The sequence below is a fragment of the Lingula anatina genome, chromosome 10 (genome assembly GCF_051362555.1).
Source record: "Lingula anatina isolate TDL-2025a chromosome 10, LinAna3.0, whole genome shotgun sequence".
NCBI classification, from domain to species: domain Eukaryota; kingdom Metazoa; phylum Brachiopoda; class Lingulata; order Lingulida; family Lingulidae; genus Lingula; species Lingula anatina.
The window spans coordinates 4,908,937-4,928,388 of NC_141776.1; the positions used below are offsets into that span (position 1 = coordinate 4,908,937).

Here is a 19,452-nt window from a genome sequence, read left to right on the forward strand (position 1 = left end):
GTCCACTTGGACCCATTTTATGTGTGTGTGATGTAGAGTTAACTGTGATATAAACAACTTTCAACATATATATATTTTTTCAATCTGCAAAAACAACCCTATCAAGATGTGCATATACTACGACATGTATATTGTATTTGCTAGGTAACAGTTAATTCTTTACAATTTAAAACATATTAATTTAAAAATGAGCTTGTATCGTAGTTAATAAATAAATAAATAAATAAATAAATAAATAAATAAATAAATAAATAAATAAATAACTGTTGCGGTGTCTTATTAACGTCAAGTGTGATAATTATTTAACTTGCGAGAAAAACGAATGAAAACTTTTAAAAAGTCCTTGTTTAGAGATGGTAAAAGCACTTTTAGTTTTTTCAGAAGTAAATATTCATATTGCACATACTTCATAAAATGAAGAATGGATTAATGAAGGTTTTCCCTTTTATTTTCGAAAAAAATTAATCTTTATTTCTGTCAATAATGACGTCGTTGTCCTAACACAGACATGCTCATGTCCAAGTAGATTACCACGATAATTTCAACAATCACTGTTTATTGAAAACACATATGCATTTCAAAGACAAATATTCTCAAACATGTATCTTTCACAATGTAGTTGTAAAACTAGAGGAATTAACTTACTACAGTTGTAAAGAGTTTTGTAAATACAGACATACCAGCAATATAACACAACTCAATTATATACCTTTGATTAAATGTCGTTCTTACAAACGCTGATGACGTCATTTAAGGCGTTGATTGCTTTGGTTGCGTCATTTTAGAAGTCTTTCTCCATTATGACGTCATAAATGGGATGAATTCTATTTATAATGGCCTCTGTCTCCATTTCATGTATATATATATATATATTTTTTACTTTGGACGGAAAATCATTGAGATACTGTAAACATTTTTCATACTAACAAAATTATTTACTTCAAGAACACTTCAAAAAACTTTTTTTGCTTTTAATGGCACGTTATTGAAATTGGACGGATTAATTTGGACATATTACTCGTAGTTCCAAGGGCAAAAAAATAAGCTTATTTTATCTGATACTCTCTCTCTCTGGCCTGATTTACTTGTCTGTTCCACTTGTCCTACTCGGCATGCGCACGCACCTACTTATACGCATGTCAATTACATATATATTTATTACTCAATATGGTACACTCTGTTCCGTATACTTACATTTTTCATAGGTATTTAAGATGCATATTCATACAAATATTTTTTGTTTTAACATTGCCAACATTTAAATATGCAAATTAATAACCATGCAGTCTATATTATTGTCTTAATAAAGGTCATTATGTGATGATTTAAAGATACAAGTTAGTACACTTTGACTTTTGAGAAATAAAGGAGCTGATTCATAAAATCAAAACTAATGTAACAATACTAATAAAATGAATATTTAAACTTATTAATACTTTTGAAAACAAAGACTTTGTTACATATGGAATTTATAAACATTATACTGTATGTTGAATGCTTTAGATTCTACCAGCAGCGCAATTTCAGAAAATGACGTCATTATCTACGTCGTGTCTTCCGGTATGACGTAACCGTCGATGGTGAGGACGTGGATGATGCCATCTCTCTTTCCCATACCTTGCATACTTTTAATACGGGCTTTGTGACTGCCGATGCAGAAATCCATCTCAGCGCCGGTATCCGAAAAGTTGCACTGAAATTCAGTCAAGGAACATTTGAAGCCGTTCGTCAGGCATATAATTTAGTCACTTTGATCAGTTATAATAATAATAATAATAACAATTGATCGTGAAAGAAAACAATACCTATCCCGAAAATATGCCAATATTTAAGGTTTTTGTCGTTGCATATATGCAGAAAACTTTTGAGACCCCGTCTCTTTTTGCACTTTTTCCACCATTGATCGTCATGAATGTTTAATTCAACCCCAAATATCACCAATGACGATGGTAAAGGTAATTTCCAAGGACATATTTAGGAAAATTAATCATTATAATTCTTCTATAGTCTAACGCGCATTGTGAACATTCAATTAATCAATCTTACCATGGTCTCTGCCTTGGTGTCGTTTACCCAGCATTCCATTGTGTCCTTTCCTAAAAAAGATGAAGTGTGTAGTTGAATAGCATTAATCTTAAAATCTGATGCATTTTATACACATTGCAAGTGTCATCTGGGGATAATAATGTCCCTTAATTGAGTACCGGATACAGGGTTTTACTGAAATAGAGATGGTAACCTGCTGCCGGTATATAACGATAATATGGACATTTATACACATTCAATTAATGTATGAGTACAGATTCGATTTGGCTATAGTGCATTACCGTACAGAAGCTTGAAAATTTTAAAATCAGACTATATAAACTTTTTTCTTGATACTCCAGTCAGGGGGTTTTAGTGTCTGAGATGACGAAATACGTACTGAATATAACCTGGATAAACTCGTCATCCAAGGACCAGTTCCACATCTTCACGTTATTGGCGGCCACATATCCTCCGCTGGCCTCGGCTCCCGAGCTATGCTGGGCAGATCGCCTGAAAAGATATTAGTTATGATCCAGATGTACATCCATTAAGATTGGAAGGTATACAATAAGAGCTACCAGAAATTACTGTGAACCAGAAACGTTGTAAGTTGAAATTTTGTGTCCAAAATTGGTGGGAAGATTGCCAGGAACAGACGTCTATTATGCACATCCATTCAGATTGCAATATATATTATAACATTCCCTAAAAAGGCTGTAAAGCATACAGATTACAACTTGAAATTATCTTGCCCAAATTGATGGGCGGATCGCCTGATAAGAAACAGAAAATGCATCTATGCATATAGCAATATTTAAAGTAGCAAATCGCTGAAATTGTAAACTCAAAGAGGTGAATAGTTATATTTAAATGGGCCATAAGAAATACATATATATTTACACTATACTCGGTAGTATCACACAGATAAAAAACAAAAACAAAATCAACAAATAAAAACTTTGAAAGTGGTTCTTAGTGTTAGAAACATCATGACATGGGCTTTTTTCTCCAAAAAAGATAATACAACGATTTGAAACGAAGTATACAATGCAGGAACAAGACCAATCATAGCTAGTTTATAGGCAACATAGATTTTCTATTGCTGTTGGTCGATTTTGCACTTCCTCCTTTTCATCAATCCAAACACCATTCTTTACAAAATCAGTAGATAACAGATTGTCGCAGCTTTGTATCGGAGGCAGCGCGAAAAGAATAGCTTGGTTAATTCTAGTTGCACGCAAAGGCCATTTCAAAAAGGGCTGACGTCATAAACATAAGGGCACAATGTATCAGTAACGTAACACAACGTTTTGTAACTTCATACATTTAGTGTCATGCAGGCAGTGGTAGAGTCATTGCCAGTCAGCTATAGCTAGATAAATGAAGGAACAAATGAATATATTAATGCAAAAATCAATTGCTTAACAAGTGAATATAAATGAGCGGATAATCACGCAAATGGACGAAAATATACCGCAAATCAAAACAGTCAATGTTCAAGGAATGATTTGGTCAAGAGGGGCATTTCAGGTAAAATGATAAATAATATCAGAAGTGACCAGTCATGCGACAAATATATACTGAATGACATCAGTGATAATGATACCGCATATAGTAGGCGGTCACGGAAACTGCACGTAGGTGATTTTCGTGACTCTAAAACACCCCAACGCAATATAGAATGATGAAATAATTACCAAACGTTTTAACCGGTTCTGCTCCCAGATCTACTGTATTTGGCTTCTTGACATGTTATTTAATTCGATCATTGATTTATTTTTGTAATTGTCTATATTTTTTATCTGACTCTGACTTCTAATCTCCCTTCACCACTTCATAACGGTCCAACATCACAGAATCACTGGGCTTCAGCTTCAATTGTACTATAAATCCATCATTTTGAACTCGACACATCCATCCTTGCTTTATCATGTGTAATTAGTCATCCATACCTGCCTCCGTACACTTATACTGCTCATATTTCAACAGTATGACTTTCAAAATACTCCACTCAGGAATAACCATTAGGATTCATCTCACTGACACTGTATAGCGAACCCTGGCGGCCTTTTTGAATGTTACATGTAGTGATCGCTTCCTGGTTTCAGTAAAGGTTTGCACGATAGTAAATATGGGCTTAAGGGGAGTTTTTCTTCTTTTTTGTCTAATCAATAAACAGTGACTTTCGTATTTGATTAAAGTAACGAGTGTTGTTTCAGTGTCTAGGTACATGTAAGATGATAGTACATGTATGTATGCTATGGTTTTGATATTTTTTTCAAGAGAGAGGTGATAGTTGTCAATCATTCGATGAGATTTTATCACACACACTATTCAGTTTTGTTCTCTCATTAGTAAGTTGAATAATTTAGGTTCACTCCCTCTCTCACCAAAATATTTTTTATCTTTCTATGTATACGTATTTATTTATTTATTTATTTATTTATTTATTTATTTATCGTTCCTTCTCTAAGAACGGTTTTAACAAAAAATTATTAACGTATATTTTCATTCATTTTATTAATGTTATTAAATTAATGAAAATAAATAAAATTATGTATAAAAAATTAAAAAGATAATTGATAAATCAATTGTTTACTCTGTTATTTTTGTATGTACATGTATATATTAGTAATCCATAGTTTATATCTAAATAAACATGACCGCAGGGTAATTAAAAAAATAACGTCTATGAACATTTGAATTAGTCTGACACGGCGCCTTTGAATGTTAACATCAACAGAGAACCCCTGGAGAAGTCAATACCAGGTAAACCTCATTATTGACTTGCTCAATCACTCACGATTGTTCGAGGAACAAAAATCGATTACCTTGCCATAAAGTTGAGTGAGCTAACAACTTGATTTATGTCGCTGATGAGATGGCTATTTTGATTGTCATTATATGGAGTCCAAAATTGGCCGCTTTCGATGTAAATTTGTGAAACGATATTACAAATTATCTTATACTGTATTTTATAGTCAGAGATGCTTATGTGGTTTTGTAAAATATAGCGTGAAGGTTTGATAAATTAATCCCTTAACATTGCATTGCAACATATTAATAAACACACCCGTATATGAAGTGCTTTTGAACAATCCTAGTTGAAATGTACGATTTTTATACGCATGAACGTTAATAGTTTGACTAATTAACTAATTTTTATACCTATTTATTTATCTTCCTGTCTTTGTTGACTTCAATTCATTCATCCATTGTGATTTGTGATAAATATTTTTCTGAAAATTCCGCTGATTACAGAAACGCATGATAGCTTGTTACTGTATCTGTCCGTTGCCAACATTGCACAATTAAATATCTACTCACATTAAAACCAATCTAGTTATGTCTCTTTCTATATGGTGGCACGAGATAAATATAATTGAAATGTGGCGGTAATTCCCCCATATCATAAAACCATATCAAATTTTGCTCGAAAGTTACTTCACGAAAGGCAAAAAGGACTACCTTCAGGCCCGTAGCCAGCAATTTCAAAAGGGGGGTTCTTTTTCTGAAAAAGTGGACCTTTTTCAATAAAAACTTAATGAACCTAGATCATATTTTACCCAGAGTGGACCTTTTCCCACCAAAAGGGGCGGTTCTTTAGAACTCCCCGAACCCTACGGGCCTGACCTTACGGGCCTGACCTTACTCCCAGATAAGGTTGTTGCTAACAGCTTCTGCTTTCATTCATCCATTCAGAACAAGGAGCCGTAAGTACATTAATGGCAGATGTCCCTGGAGGATATCGCTTGTTACTTTTCATGGCCAAATCACGGAAAAGACGTCACTTGGGATTAAGTGGATCATCACTAAGTGATAAAGTCACGCAGCGTTCGCTTAAACATTGACAGAGTTGCACAGTGTGAAACAAGAATGCCCTTTAATAATGTTTCAGACTTCATACATTATTTTCTTTGTCATTTTTTTATCATTCTGTCTTTCTTTCATTCTTTCTCGCTTCGTTTCTTTCTTTTCTCTTTTTTGAGTGACTGATGATTGGAATACTACCATTGTTAACCTAATGCTTTACAAGATACTGTCGTAGGAAGAAAGTAAAACAAATGATGGCGTTGAGTAAATTTTGCACCGTGCAGAACGAAATGTAAATGTAATATGTTTCTTACGATATCGAATGGAATATCAATATCGTAGTTTACCAATTGCCCTGCCCAAGGAAAGCCTCAAAACGGAAATTAAAAAAAGCTTTGGGGACAATTTTATCTACACTGAGTCATCGTTTTAAATTAAAACCACATACTTTTATAAAGCAGTTATCACAAAAAAATCTAACAGTCAAAAGTGATAAAAATCGCCCAGCCTGACGTTTTTGTGGTTGGGAATCGCCCTTGATTGAATAGGGAGCACACGTGATTTCACTGCATTTCATTAAATACTACCTCAATGTAATACAAACACACCTTTGTCTCTTGTTCGTTATTGTTGATCTTGTTTCTAAGAACAAACTTTGCATCGCTTCCGATGAGATGAAATCAAAGGAACGTAAAATGTGTTTTAGTTTAGATATTTCATGATGAATATGCTGCAACCATGCAGTTAACAAAAAACGAAAAACATACGCAATTGTGTCTGAATACAGATATTGATAAAATGATAAAAGGAAATCGAATATTTTCTTTCGTTGAATTTGGAATAGGACGTTGAGTAACACAATTGTTTTGAATAGGACCGTGATCCCTGAGAAAAGTCATATATTTTACATGACACGGTGACGTTTTTTTTTTCAAAAATCACAAATACGAAAGAACTTTAGACCCAAAATTAATTTGAACTCTAAATATTAAAGTCATTTTGTGAAGCTGGGAGCTAAACATGTGACTTGGGAAGGAAGAGTCTAAAAGTAAACAATGTGGATTTAAAAAGCGGATTTTGAGGATCTTTTGCTGTGGGTTGTACGATTTGAAGATTGGAGTTGAAAAACAACTGACGTCATTTTATGATAACGTCCCGTCAAGAGGCTAATAACATCTCCATGGTAACGGTCAGCTAGAAGGTCATTTGAAACGGAAACATTACTGGACAGGAAAACCAACACCCATTAGTGGACCGTGCTTTAAATGGGAATCGCTGAATAAGACAAAGATATCTCACTCTTTGGTTCGATGCCCATGACTTCACATTATAAAGTCAATTAAGGATGGCAAAGCTTGGGGTTCCCAAAGACTGCTGTTTCTAGTAAACAGCAACTTAGTGCGTGTGGAGTTCATGGCCGGTTTCTGCAATGAGTCAGAAACTTAGGATTTCTTCTCGTCTCTTAGTCTATGACAAAACTTATGAAAATATTGAATAGATGCATAGCTAGATGCAAATGCTGTTTTTTTTTTCAACCGATGTTGCAATGCACTCTCAAGTAGATTTCTTTATACTTTTGAACATTTTTCTTGGATGCATGTAGTTGGTATGGTGTTGAAAATACAGCCCATCTTAGACATGGCTCTCAATTGGGATTTTTTTAATATGGCAACTTAGGTACGATTTCCCGAAAACACTGCAACAGACTTATCTGAGGATTCTATTTCAATATAGACTTATCTGAGAATTCTAATCTATCTATCTATCTAATGATAATAGAAATGATAAAGGAAACGTGTTAATTCCTTTCTATTAGTACCTATCATCATCATTATTATTATTATTATTATTATTTTTATTATTATTATTATTATTATTATTATTATTTTATCTTTAAGGGTGGAAAGACCAGAAGAAAGGGAAGACAAATGAACTGCTCTAAAACAAAAGCTTACGAATACAGATTTTAGTTATAATTTAGATACAATATAGCAAAGAGATCAGGTATGAAACCCAGTATAATTTCATAAGCTTCACCTTTAACCTTTAGTCTGTTTGCTCAAGCGACGGGCAGTATATAGGGTGCTTTCAAAACAAGTTGATCCGCGGACTAGTTAGTTCTAAGATCAAATGTTGTGAACGCGACCTATACTCAAAACTGGGCTTAATCGCATTTCAATGCAATTCAGCTGTTCAGAATCAAGGGTCTCAATGTCTAGGGGATACAGTCAATAACACAGGATATATTTATACCAACTTTTGTCTTTGTCTTATAGTACATGTAACATGCCTCAATATACAAAGTAGGATTCTCTATAGACCATAAATCCTTCTATCCCTTTTTCTTTAACTAACTTTTTAAGGTCTGTGTTAATTTTTAACTTGATTAGATCTTAATGTGAATCTTAAATTTCTTAAATTTTATTCGAATTCATTCATCTGTACAAATTAATCTGTTGGTTGCAAAGGTTAAAAATAAACCTGCTATTATCATGTATTACAACATTATAGATATCTTCTAGATTATACATGTATAATTGGAAGTGTGCCTGTTGAAGTGGAACGCTCACACATAGCCAAAGGATGGCTATTTCGTAAAAATAAATAATAAGAGAAATTAAGTCACAACTTAACAAGCAATTGTTGCATGTACATATGATATGTATTGGCATTCTGAATGTAATAACCTGAAGAGCACTTACTGTTTGGCGGCCGATTTTGCCTTCCTTCTCTTTCCCGCCGACTTGATCTTGTTCATCCGAAACGCGTTGAGCATAACCGACATCTTGGATCTTTGGTCAGACGAAACACTGGACGCTGTAATCTGATTCGGAGACACTTAAGTAACCAGAAATAGGAACGCTACCTCTGAGATCGCAAGATATTGAACTCGTAGGCTCAGATTGATTCAAAGATGCAGACAGAATGTAGTCAGCAGTATTATATCTGTATAAGAATTCTTAACGAAGTTGTCGCTCAACGTAGTCAGAATGGTCACCCGGGCTTCAAGAGTTCACGAAAAAAGCCTGTTTCTAGGCGTGCGCAGCCTACCCGCTTGTCACTCGTCCAGCGATCTACCTGTGTAGTAACAGCGCTCCTAAAAGCAGTTTTCAATCGATTTCCCAGCTTCAGCGTCTGAAACCGTCTTCGATTTTCACCTTCCCGTTCGTTGGATATATTACAGCGCGAGGAAAAATCGATACTCTGCACAATGGTTTGCGGCCTGCGGCTTGCCAGTATGCATTAGCCGCGCATCGACCAGGTGGCGGCACAAACGTACACAAAAGAGGTTATTAAAAATGGATGAGAAACTTGTTGTTGACTGATGGAGGTTTTGACTGATTTCCGAGAATATCTATCATGTCCCGAGTCTAGAAGGAGAGCTCTGCTCAACCTCATCGCCGCTTTTCCTTGTGCAACTTAATTGTTGAGACCATCTAGACTGGTGACGTTCACACGAATCAAATTAAAGTGCTCATGTCGCTGAAAAATAGGATGTGAATCATCATCGGTTGACTCGTTTGAACGTGACCGGATATCATGTACTATAGGCGTGGTGGGGGCGGGGGGGAGGGGGCGCTAAGCACAGTTTTCAACCACGGCAGTCCTAAGTGCAGAGTGATTCAGAACCCCTTTCCATTTCCCTAAGCTAAATGGATACTTCATCCAGTCATTTAAATTATTATACCGCGGGCCGAGACTGTTGTCAAACTTCAAGTAACTTAACCTATGATCTCTCCCTGGTCGCTAGTTTGTTATATTTTTTCTTGATAGTTTGTCGGCTTAAATTTGCTTTAAACCATGGAGTTAATATTTCACACACGATAATATTTAGATCGGCGTTATTTAGGGGCAGGGTCTTTCTAAATGCCAAACTATTAAAAACGTGCCGCCGGTTAAATTACTATCACACCGATCATTGCTTTTCCCTCCTGGGTCATATATAATTAAATATCAAATAATAATATGTTCATTATTGGTTTTATTATTTTATTATATTTTATTATTATTATTGGTGTCTTTTACTTGAAGGGGCTTTTAACAACTTCGATAAAAAAGCCACCAATAAGGTGAATAAATCTAGCCAAATCAACTGAGAGGCATAGGAGATTGTTTAATCTACCCCCCTCAAAAATTAAACACGTATATATAAACAAACATGAATGGAGAGATCGGCTAAAATTAGATAATAATAATAATAATAATAATAATAATAATAATAATAATAATAATAATAATACCTTATTTCACGCTGAAGCCCGTAACCACTATCAATGCCAAACAAAAAGCGCAAGGAAAATTGTATCCAATTTTTAGGCACGGTGCACGAAGCAAATAAATTCTAGGTTTACGGAAGTTATAGCTTAAATACAAATATTGCTGCATCCAAGGGAATTGAACGGAAACCCATTGAATGGTATGCGAAAGTTATGTCCTTTTTTGTAGGTAAAGACAAGAAGCACAATCAAAATGATATTTGAATGGTGTAACTACATATCCTGGCTTTCTTCTTCCCAGGTGCGACGGGCCAATTAAACATAGCACATGTGCTTATAGCTATTGAATGACCCGAATTTAGTGGTATTTGGATAATGGTATTTTGTTATTCTGATACGCACCTCAATTGGAAGAAATCAATAGTTCGGTTGTATCATTCTGAGTTTACGTCTCGTCTTTTAAAAATACACGAAAGAAAACAAAATCTCAATGTTCATCTAGCACTGACGAAGCTTCCGTTCGAACCCCCTGAAAATCAAAGCGCACGTGTGTACGTCAGCGTCGTACTCCAAAATTGTGACAGGTGTCCGGTGTCAGGCACGTCTCAACTAGCAAAATCAGGATACAAAAAAGGGGCGGGTCCATGATTATTTGAAGGGGGGCGCTGATGCGAGGCCATCCCCCCTTTATATTGGAAGTTCAGTATTTTAGAGAGCGAACGGTGTCATTTGGTACGTTTTACTACTATGATTCAGCTGGGCAAAATTCTAATTTCAAGAGGCGACCACTGGTGTGTTCTTTTTTTCAGAAATCGATGGGAGGTGGGTCAGAGCCCCCTGACAACCCCCCCTTAATCCGCCACTGCACAATTTGTTGACGCTAGGATCGAGATACACCACCTAGGTTCCGGATCTTGCACAGGGGTGGGGTGTGGGGGTGGGGGGGTGGGGGGGGGGGGGTTGACGGCTGATATGGCAAAGTGGACGAGGACAATTTGAGCATAGTATGTTAAAGGATCAGGAATTTCATTTTTGCTTACTTTTGCCTTGTTTCGATTGTCATTTTAGTTTTAGAGAGAAAGAGAGGGGAACTTCTGTTGTTAAGTGTGTCTGTAATTGTAAATTGGAAAAATCTATTTTTGTGTATGGATAGAATTTCTTTTTAACTCATTTGCTATATTATCCGATGGTTTTGTATTTTTTTTTCCAAACGCACCTTGGAGTACATGTAAGTGCCGTGTTGACTGGAGAAAAGGCTGGGCTAGCCCCCCCCCCCACACACACACACACACGCACCCACCCACCCCAACACACACACACACACACACACACACACACACACACACACTTTTTTCAACGAAATCAGGCCTAAGGACAGGGAAGGCGCTTTTTAAACCAAATGTAAAATTAAATGAATCATAAAAGCCCAGTCAATTTTAACTTTAACTTGAAGCACACGTGATTTTACAACTCTCATCTCCGTCGCAACACATGCAACTCACATTTACAAACTTGACTCACGCTTCATGTTGTGTGTAAAATGTACATATCAAAGAAAAAAGTCATTTTTAAAACTTATACATTTTTATTATATGAGTTATATTACATTAACGCCATTTATATTTTTGCACATTCAAATTATAAAAGTTATAATATTTGACGTCACACAAGAATAAGTCTTATAAAAAGATGACGCCTTCTATGTTAAAACAGACATTTAGAAACAAAAAGACACACAAAAAAGACGTTCCCAACAGCCTTTTAATAAATAATCTACATATAATACATTGATAATATGTCCTGAATTACAGATTTACAGATTTAAAAAAATTATACACTACGAATACAAAATCATTATTTAAGATACAGAAAAGTTTGAAGCAAAAGAAAGGTTTGAAGTTTGAATTATCTAATACGTTTATACGCCGGCAGATCGAGGACAGAAAAAAGGGTGCACAGTACTGTCCCACCCACCCTCTCCCTCAAGATATATATAATTCTATGGCCACATTGTGTATACTGATATTACTGAATTCTACCATCTGATTAGGAAAATATGACTTAAAAGTATAAAAAACCCATGAAACCAAATTGTTGGAGAAGGATGTCAAGTTTGCTTTTGGCTTCGTGATGTTATATTGTTGTGGCCTTCAAATAACGACGCTTCACTTTAACTTAGTATAATATATGAATAAATTCCACCTTCTGCCAGCAGAAGATTACATTAATAAATGCTACAATTTTTTTTTCATCTTTTGAAACAAAGTTATATTCAGTGTTGGAAAACGGTACAATAAGGTGACACGACTGACGTCCTAGCACCGTATTAAGAAGGAATGGCGGTGATTTACTTAGCGAACTCATTAGAATGATGTTGTTATGATTCGACGAATGTGATTGGCCTATGCTGCTCCCAGCTGAAATGATGATTTGTTGAATTGTCACTTGCTGGTTTATGATTGGTCAATCCTGCCAATGAGATGGACCTTAGCTGCCTTGCGTTGGAGAACGCGATTGGTATGATGCTGATGGATATCAATTCATATATGTCTGTCGTCATGCTCTGATATTGATTATACTAATCACCATAGCAGATGGAGTTTATCATGAGATCAGGGGCATTTACCAGTCACATGATTTTGACTTGACGAACAATTCTTTTGGTCTCGCGATAGGTTCCTCACTCACGTGACTAATCACGCGATCCTTTGGCTCCTCAATGCGCCTGCGTAGAAATGACAACGTCACCTTTCCCAGCTCTTCCTAGAGATTACGGGAGATCGAGTTATTTGCTTGTGCTCGGACAATGCTTTTCAGAAATAATAACCTAGACTGTGTGTAGGAATTGGCAATTACACTACGTGCAAGGTAGACATTTGCAGCTCTTGATTTGTCTGTAGTTGATTCGGAATGTACCGAGTTCCAACACTTTGGTTTCGTAGTTGGCTACAGTACAACAGCACCCACGTTCGGATTCCATAAAACCGGATTCGTCCCCGCTGATGCTAACGGATGGTCTGAAAAGAAATATAAAAACGATTTGAGTTTTACAGTGGACACAATATCGATATTTGACAATGAAAATCAATAAAATGGCCTTATTAAACCATAGAGAATATTGTATTTTGAATTTTATGCATTTATAATGATTTTATTGAAGCTATATATCTGGAATAAATGTCACGGCATTATGGATTGCCGTCAACAATTTGGCAGAAGAAACAAACTGTTTAAATAATTTCTTGAAAGGCCCTTACATAGTTCATCAATTCATTTCATTAACCAAAAGTATGTAATGATTGTTCAATATTTCAGTAATTTTATTGTTCATTTTTTCATTGTTAGCATTTGTGATGCGTATGGAGCTGTTATGGAAAGCATCAATGCTATTGGATTTATTTGAATCTTTTGGGTTTTAAAAAATGATCTGAAAAGTAAACAGCGCTATTTCAAACAGGAAAGTTTAAAGTGAATTCCATGTGCTTGAATTTGCATGACTGACGTGGTTCAGAAAACTCTCTCTCTCTCTCTCTCTCTCTCTCTCTCTCTGTGTGCGTGCCCCCAATTCCCACCTTTCCCGGCTCATACGCCTATATCAAAGAACAACATGCAAAACGTATTTTTAAAAATTCCGTTTGTAGTAATGCTATTGGGCTACGTTATCTCACACACATACACAAACCATTCCGATAATTTACTGATTTACTTTACAAAATCAGAGAGAATTGTATAAGAATGGTTTTTTTCCGTGTAATTCTTAAGGAACATTTATCAGGAGGATCGAGCGTGAAAAAGACTTATTTACGATAGTCACGTTTGAAACACGAAACACGTCGAAGTAAATGAGGTTTAAGTGAATATACACATATCCTAAATCAAATCCAATCAAAACAATATATTACGCACGTATAATTTACCTCCAGAAAACGGACCAGAATATCATACACGATGGCCATTTATCATATAAAGTTTTTTCAAAAGTAGAACATTTAAAGGACTTCAGCAGTGACTCATTTGTGATTGTTCCATTGCTCTCGTCATTAAATATTTGATATGGAATATATTCTTGTACACACGCCAATTAAATGCCACTGACACACGCATATACACAAAAGAATAACCAAAAGACCGCGTTTACTACAGATTGACGCATTGGTAAAGAGTTTGTTTAAAGAGTGAGTCAATGTACGCAATAAACTAAAATTACGATAGAGTGTAACCGTCACAGAACAATACAATGCCATGACCCAAAACGTCAGATTGACATATACGCGTAATCCATGACCATGTTATTCTTCCTTGGGCACGCGTATTGTTCATTTATTAACATAGCTGCTCCCTTCAAATTGTGTGTGGTTTAAACAAGAATGAATCTGCTATTGTTTTTTTAAACATATATATTTTGGTCTTTATTCAATCTTGAGTTGATTTGGGTTAGAATTATCGGATCTTTAAAATGCGTTAAAAGCCCTAGTATCTCAAATAGTGATCCAGAACATTAATGCCGCTAAAGAGACGCACGTAACGAAAGAGACCCTAGAAAAAGCAAACTCGATTAATTTGAAAAGTTAATTGCTTTCCCTATAATCACATATACATATATACAAAATGCAGAGAAACGATCCATTAGCCCGTATTTGAGGACTATGTTTCTGGTTTTTAAGGTACACTTCTGATGGAGACAGAGGCCAGTGTATTTTACTAGTGAATGTAAAAGAATCAGAAATAAAGAACAGATACGCTATATTCAGATATTGGGGGTGGCTATAAATGTTCAAATTTCCTGGAAAATTTTAATGTTTGCAATGCAGAGCCCTCGCTGTCATTTTGTATTTAAACCCCGGCGCCTAAAACGAGTCACTCGTAATTATGCACTGTGTTCAGGTTATCGCGCACGTACGTACCCGTTGCTTTCGTTTACCCTAGTCGTTTGCGGTTTTCTCTCTCCAAGAGATTTTTATTTGAGCGTCCAAGCTTTCGAGGTAATGGCTGAAATGCCAAGACCGCCTTGGTACAGTGATTACAATAATTTGGCCCGGTATGGTTTATCGATTTACGTTCGGACCCTCCAAAGTTTTGAGACTAATTTATCCTTTCTTGAGTTAGAATCGGTGTGTTCATGGATAAGAAGGAACTTGGTGTGTATCTATTGTTGCCATCAGCATTTACATTGTCTCAGTGAATTGCAAGGCATTTTTTACCATTCAAGACATACCTGTACACAATGAGGAATCTAAATACTTGCTCTCGTAGTGCATGTTTGATGCGTTTCATTTAACTGTCAAATAATTTTGCCAATTTTAACCAATTTTAATGTAAAGAAAATAATACCAGTGAAACTCGTTGATAAAATCCCGAAGACAAAGAAGCTAAAGCTTTATTGGCATTATCAAAACAGCAATGCTTGTATGCCCATCATATTAATAATTCTTGCAGTGGTTTGTTTATTTTTCCGTGAACTCAGTTAACACTAACCTTGAATACTCACAATTTCGAGACTACTTGGTACCTTAACACCGAAACAACTTGTGGTTGTCCGACGCGTTAATTTGTGGTCGGAGACTTTAAGAATGCGTAAATTATGATCTTATTTGTTTTGTTTTCCTTTAAGTAAAACGTGGATTGTGAGGTAAAGAGTACTTTTCGTGGTCAGAGTTAGCAGACGTTTGTTTTTCTTTTGTGTCTGGGCGCATTACAAATGCACTGTATGCGCCTCAGTAATAACACACAAGCGCCTTGTTTATGTTTTTTTGCACATGATGCAATCCATTAGATATTATTGGAAGAGAGGCTATATATTTAAATACTGTAACTGTTGGCTTCAGGAGTCTTCCAAAAGATTCAAACTAAAAACGCTCTCTTTTAAAAAAAAACAAAGTTGTGTCAGACATTGTTTTTATATAAGGTCACTTGTAAAAGCAGAGTATATAAAAAGCAAAAAATTATGTTTTAAAATCTCTCTCTCTCTCTTACACACACACACACACACACACACACACACACACACACACACTTTCTCTCCCTTTTGTTATTCCGCGGTACAAATCCATGGTTCAAAACGCGTCTATTCTAGGAAACTTTTGTTTCTGTGTTTGCAAATACATAAAACAGTGTAATGCCACTTTTACACAGGTGGAGCTCTCTGTAGCGGTACTTCGACAAAACGGGTTTAATGCTCTCAGTGGAAGAAATCTGGACAAGGGGGACGGTCCCATAATTAATCTTGGAACCGAAAAATCGGTCTTGCCTTAAAGATCGAAAATATAGGTCCACTTGAATGCAGCATACATGTAGATCAATTGTCATCTACTAAAAAGAGAACTATTGACCTAAAATACCGACCGTTTTTTTGTTGGTTTCTTTGATTTTTAATTTTCATTTAATTCATTTATCGATTTATTTATTAAATCTTACTTTACTTTATTTATTTCATCGTTACAAAACAGGTCAAATAGTTTTATTTATACGACTGCAATCTATCTTGATCGAGTCACAGAATGATACATATATAAGGCTGCCGGTTGATAACACATTTCGGTTGAGTTTTAATTTAATTTAATTTAATTTAATTTAATTTAATTTAATTTAATTTAATTTTAATTTAATTTAATTTTTTTCTGAAACAGTCCCTATTGTCGCAGAGAAAAGTACCCTGGTAAAAGCAACAATGCTATCTGCATTTAAAAGCGCGTAATATTACCTATAACCATTGTGAAAACGTAAAATAAACACATCACATTGCTACTAATCGAAAACCCAGAGCGATTTCTAATTCGCACAATAGGGTACACCTTTTAATTAATTCAGTCTCAGTATAATGGCACACATACTTAAAGGTCAAGGTGAAAATTACCGAGCGTCTTCGTTCTATTTGTTTAACTGTCGGTAAGTGTTCGAGTTTTCGAGATAATGTTTATATGACTGTTAGCGGATGACGAAGATGACGTGAGACTCGTCCATTTTTATGTGCATTTATACCCGAGATACGTCCGCATGATGCAGGTACTAATTCTCTTTTTTATGTTTGTGCATAAATAATGGTTTCGGTTTTATTCATTTCAATTCGTCTCCTCGTTTGTCACATGTTTAAATACCGCCCGGAAAGGTATATCAATACATTCCACATCCCGAAGGTACATTTCTTACACATGATGTTTTTTTCATGTCAACATAGTCTACATGTTCATGTGGCATGTATTCAGTGTCTAAAATTTAAGATTTATAATAAGTTAAAGCAACCAAGCCCTTCACGGGGTAACATGTTTTAGCAACAAACCATGTATTAAATTGTTCCTTAGTTCAAGGTTTTCCTGGCCTTACAATTGTGATTAATCTTGTAATGCGTGAGGCAGATTTCAGTGTTATAAATCTCGATTAAAAATGGTCTCTGCCTGTATAAAATCATTTGACTCAAATTGACAAAAACAATTTCGGAGACCTAAATATTTAGGTGGCTTATGAAAGTCAGATAAAGGTAATGGCGGAGGGGGGATTAGATTAGGGTGTTTCGTAGAAATACCATAACTTTATCATATATGAGCATCTCATTACTGAGGGCGAATCAGAAGCCGAACTTGCAAACGGTATGGCAAGAATTTGTTTTGTGGGCATTTGGCTGTTCCAAACGCGGTTTTATGATTTAGAGACTTGCGTATTCTGTAATGATTTACAATAAAAAGCCGAAATTAATTACTTTTTCCACATACACTGTGTTGCACGTTGATGAAAACAATGCTTCTTCTAGGAATTCACGGCAAATCGTCAACTTCTCATTCCACAACAAAGAATGGAAACGATTATGAAACGACGACATCAAAACAAGCATTTGACGTGAAGGGGTCGGGCGTTGTAAACAAAACTTGACAGCATGTCAACAGTATCTTCCGTATTTGTTGATTGATTTTATTGACGGATATTGGTTTCGAACTCTTCTCGAGATTTCACTTACCGTATAAAGTATGACGCATCGACCGCACATTGGTTAAGTTCTATGTGGGTGACATATCCCCCCAGGTTGATGAACTTTCTGAACTGTCTCAATTGGCAGATGTCGTCTGCTCTGGCGTACCACACCGACGTCAAAGACATCAGCGTCAACCAATGGAGGAGAGGCTTTGTGGTATTCATGGTAATTCTGTACCTAAAAGGCAATGGTATTTATTTATAAAATAACAAGGGAACTTCCCCGAACACCAAAGGAAAAGTCATTGACAATAATAAGACAGACATCAAGAAACCCAGTTTGAATTGAAATTGGAATCACTTACTTCTCTCAAAACTCGGTGTCAATACAAATCAGTTAAGACATTGTAGATACCCTGTACACGTGAAATTTAGCCTCCTTCGTAAAGAAGATGCAATTGATACCACAACCCATAGTTACACCATTATAAAGATAGCGCTATCAGTTTTGGAGGGGGGGGGGTAGATCATTACACAGGTACACTATAGCCATCTGTTCTCTAATGCGAACGGGTCATCCACAATTAAGTCTATCCGTTGTCTTTTGATGGAGATCGTTTATTCTGCAAGGCATCGAGGCACTTTTAGAACACTTACTTCTGCCAACAGCTGCTTGTACACATAATGCAAACTATTGAGGACGTCGCTAGTCTTAAAAATGGCCAATTGAGGATGCATTATCTTTTAAAGCCACGGTAAAGAGAGTGGACAACAGAATCTATGTAATAAGAAATTGAGCGCAGGTGACTACCTACATTTAAAAAGACCTCAATTTATTTTGAGTGGTTAAGCATCTTTGCAATCACCTCTTGGCCTTATTGTTAAGGTAAATTGTATTTGACAGTAAAGAAGCGAGGTAGTTTTTCAAGTCACGGATTCGCAGGCATTTGAGAATAAGAACGGTTTTAACTTGCAGCACCGTGCTCTAAGTTCTCATAGATCAACAAAACGACACTAAGGGTTATTTAATGTTAACACGGCTGTAAACCACTAAAATCATTAATGCGATTTGAAATCACTCATATTATCAATGACAGATGGTCTTTATTTGCATCAAGGTATAAAAACACCAGTTTATGTATGTATATCTATGGACCTTGATGCTTATTGCAGACGCCGCAGTGGCAAAACCAGGATCCAGAGAAGCTGGTGAAGTAGGATAAAAATTACCCCAGTCCTGTTCGTAATAGAAATTGGAGAGAGAAATGAAAACGAAATGGTGTTCAGTGCGACAGGGAGTGATTTATCTACTACTTGGCGCTCTATAACATCTCTCCGAGTACATCTTGCAAGCTGTACATGTATAAATGCGGCAGACAAAATACAAAACACAAACACCTGTGCACTGTGCACCGTTTTTCCAATATAAAGCTTTTCGCAAATTCGTTTGTAGAGAATGCACAAATATGGTAATAAGTTAACATTGCTTACG

General features: G+C 35.8%; 2 protein-coding genes across 2 annotated transcripts; both read right to left on the reverse strand.

Moving 5' to 3' along the window:
* Window positions 1-535: 535 nt before the first annotated feature.
* LOC106166955 (fas apoptotic inhibitory molecule 1) lies at window positions 536-9,246 on the reverse strand. The gene is made up of 4 exons (XM_013545623.2): window positions 8,544-9,246; window positions 2,426-2,538; window positions 2,047-2,096; window positions 536-1,693 (listed from the first exon to the last, which is right to left on the reverse strand). Exons 1-4 carry the CDS (start codon window positions 8,624-8,626, stop codon window positions 1,544-1,546), a joined length of 396 nt encoding a protein of 131 aa, XP_013401077.1. The 5' UTR covers window positions 8,627-9,246; the 3' UTR covers window positions 536-1,543.
* A 2,822-nt stretch (window positions 9,247-12,068) lies between these two features.
* LOC147759433 (uncharacterized) lies at window positions 12,069-18,194 on the reverse strand. The gene is made up of 2 exons (XM_086998052.1): window positions 18,007-18,194; window positions 12,069-13,075 (listed from the first exon to the last, which is right to left on the reverse strand). The coding sequence occupies exons 1-2, from the start codon at window positions 18,183-18,185 to the stop codon at window positions 12,916-12,918; spliced, it is 339 nt and encodes a 112-aa protein (XP_086854178.1). The 5' UTR covers window positions 18,186-18,194; the 3' UTR covers window positions 12,069-12,915.
* Between the last annotated feature and the right edge of the window lie 1,258 nt (window positions 18,195-19,452).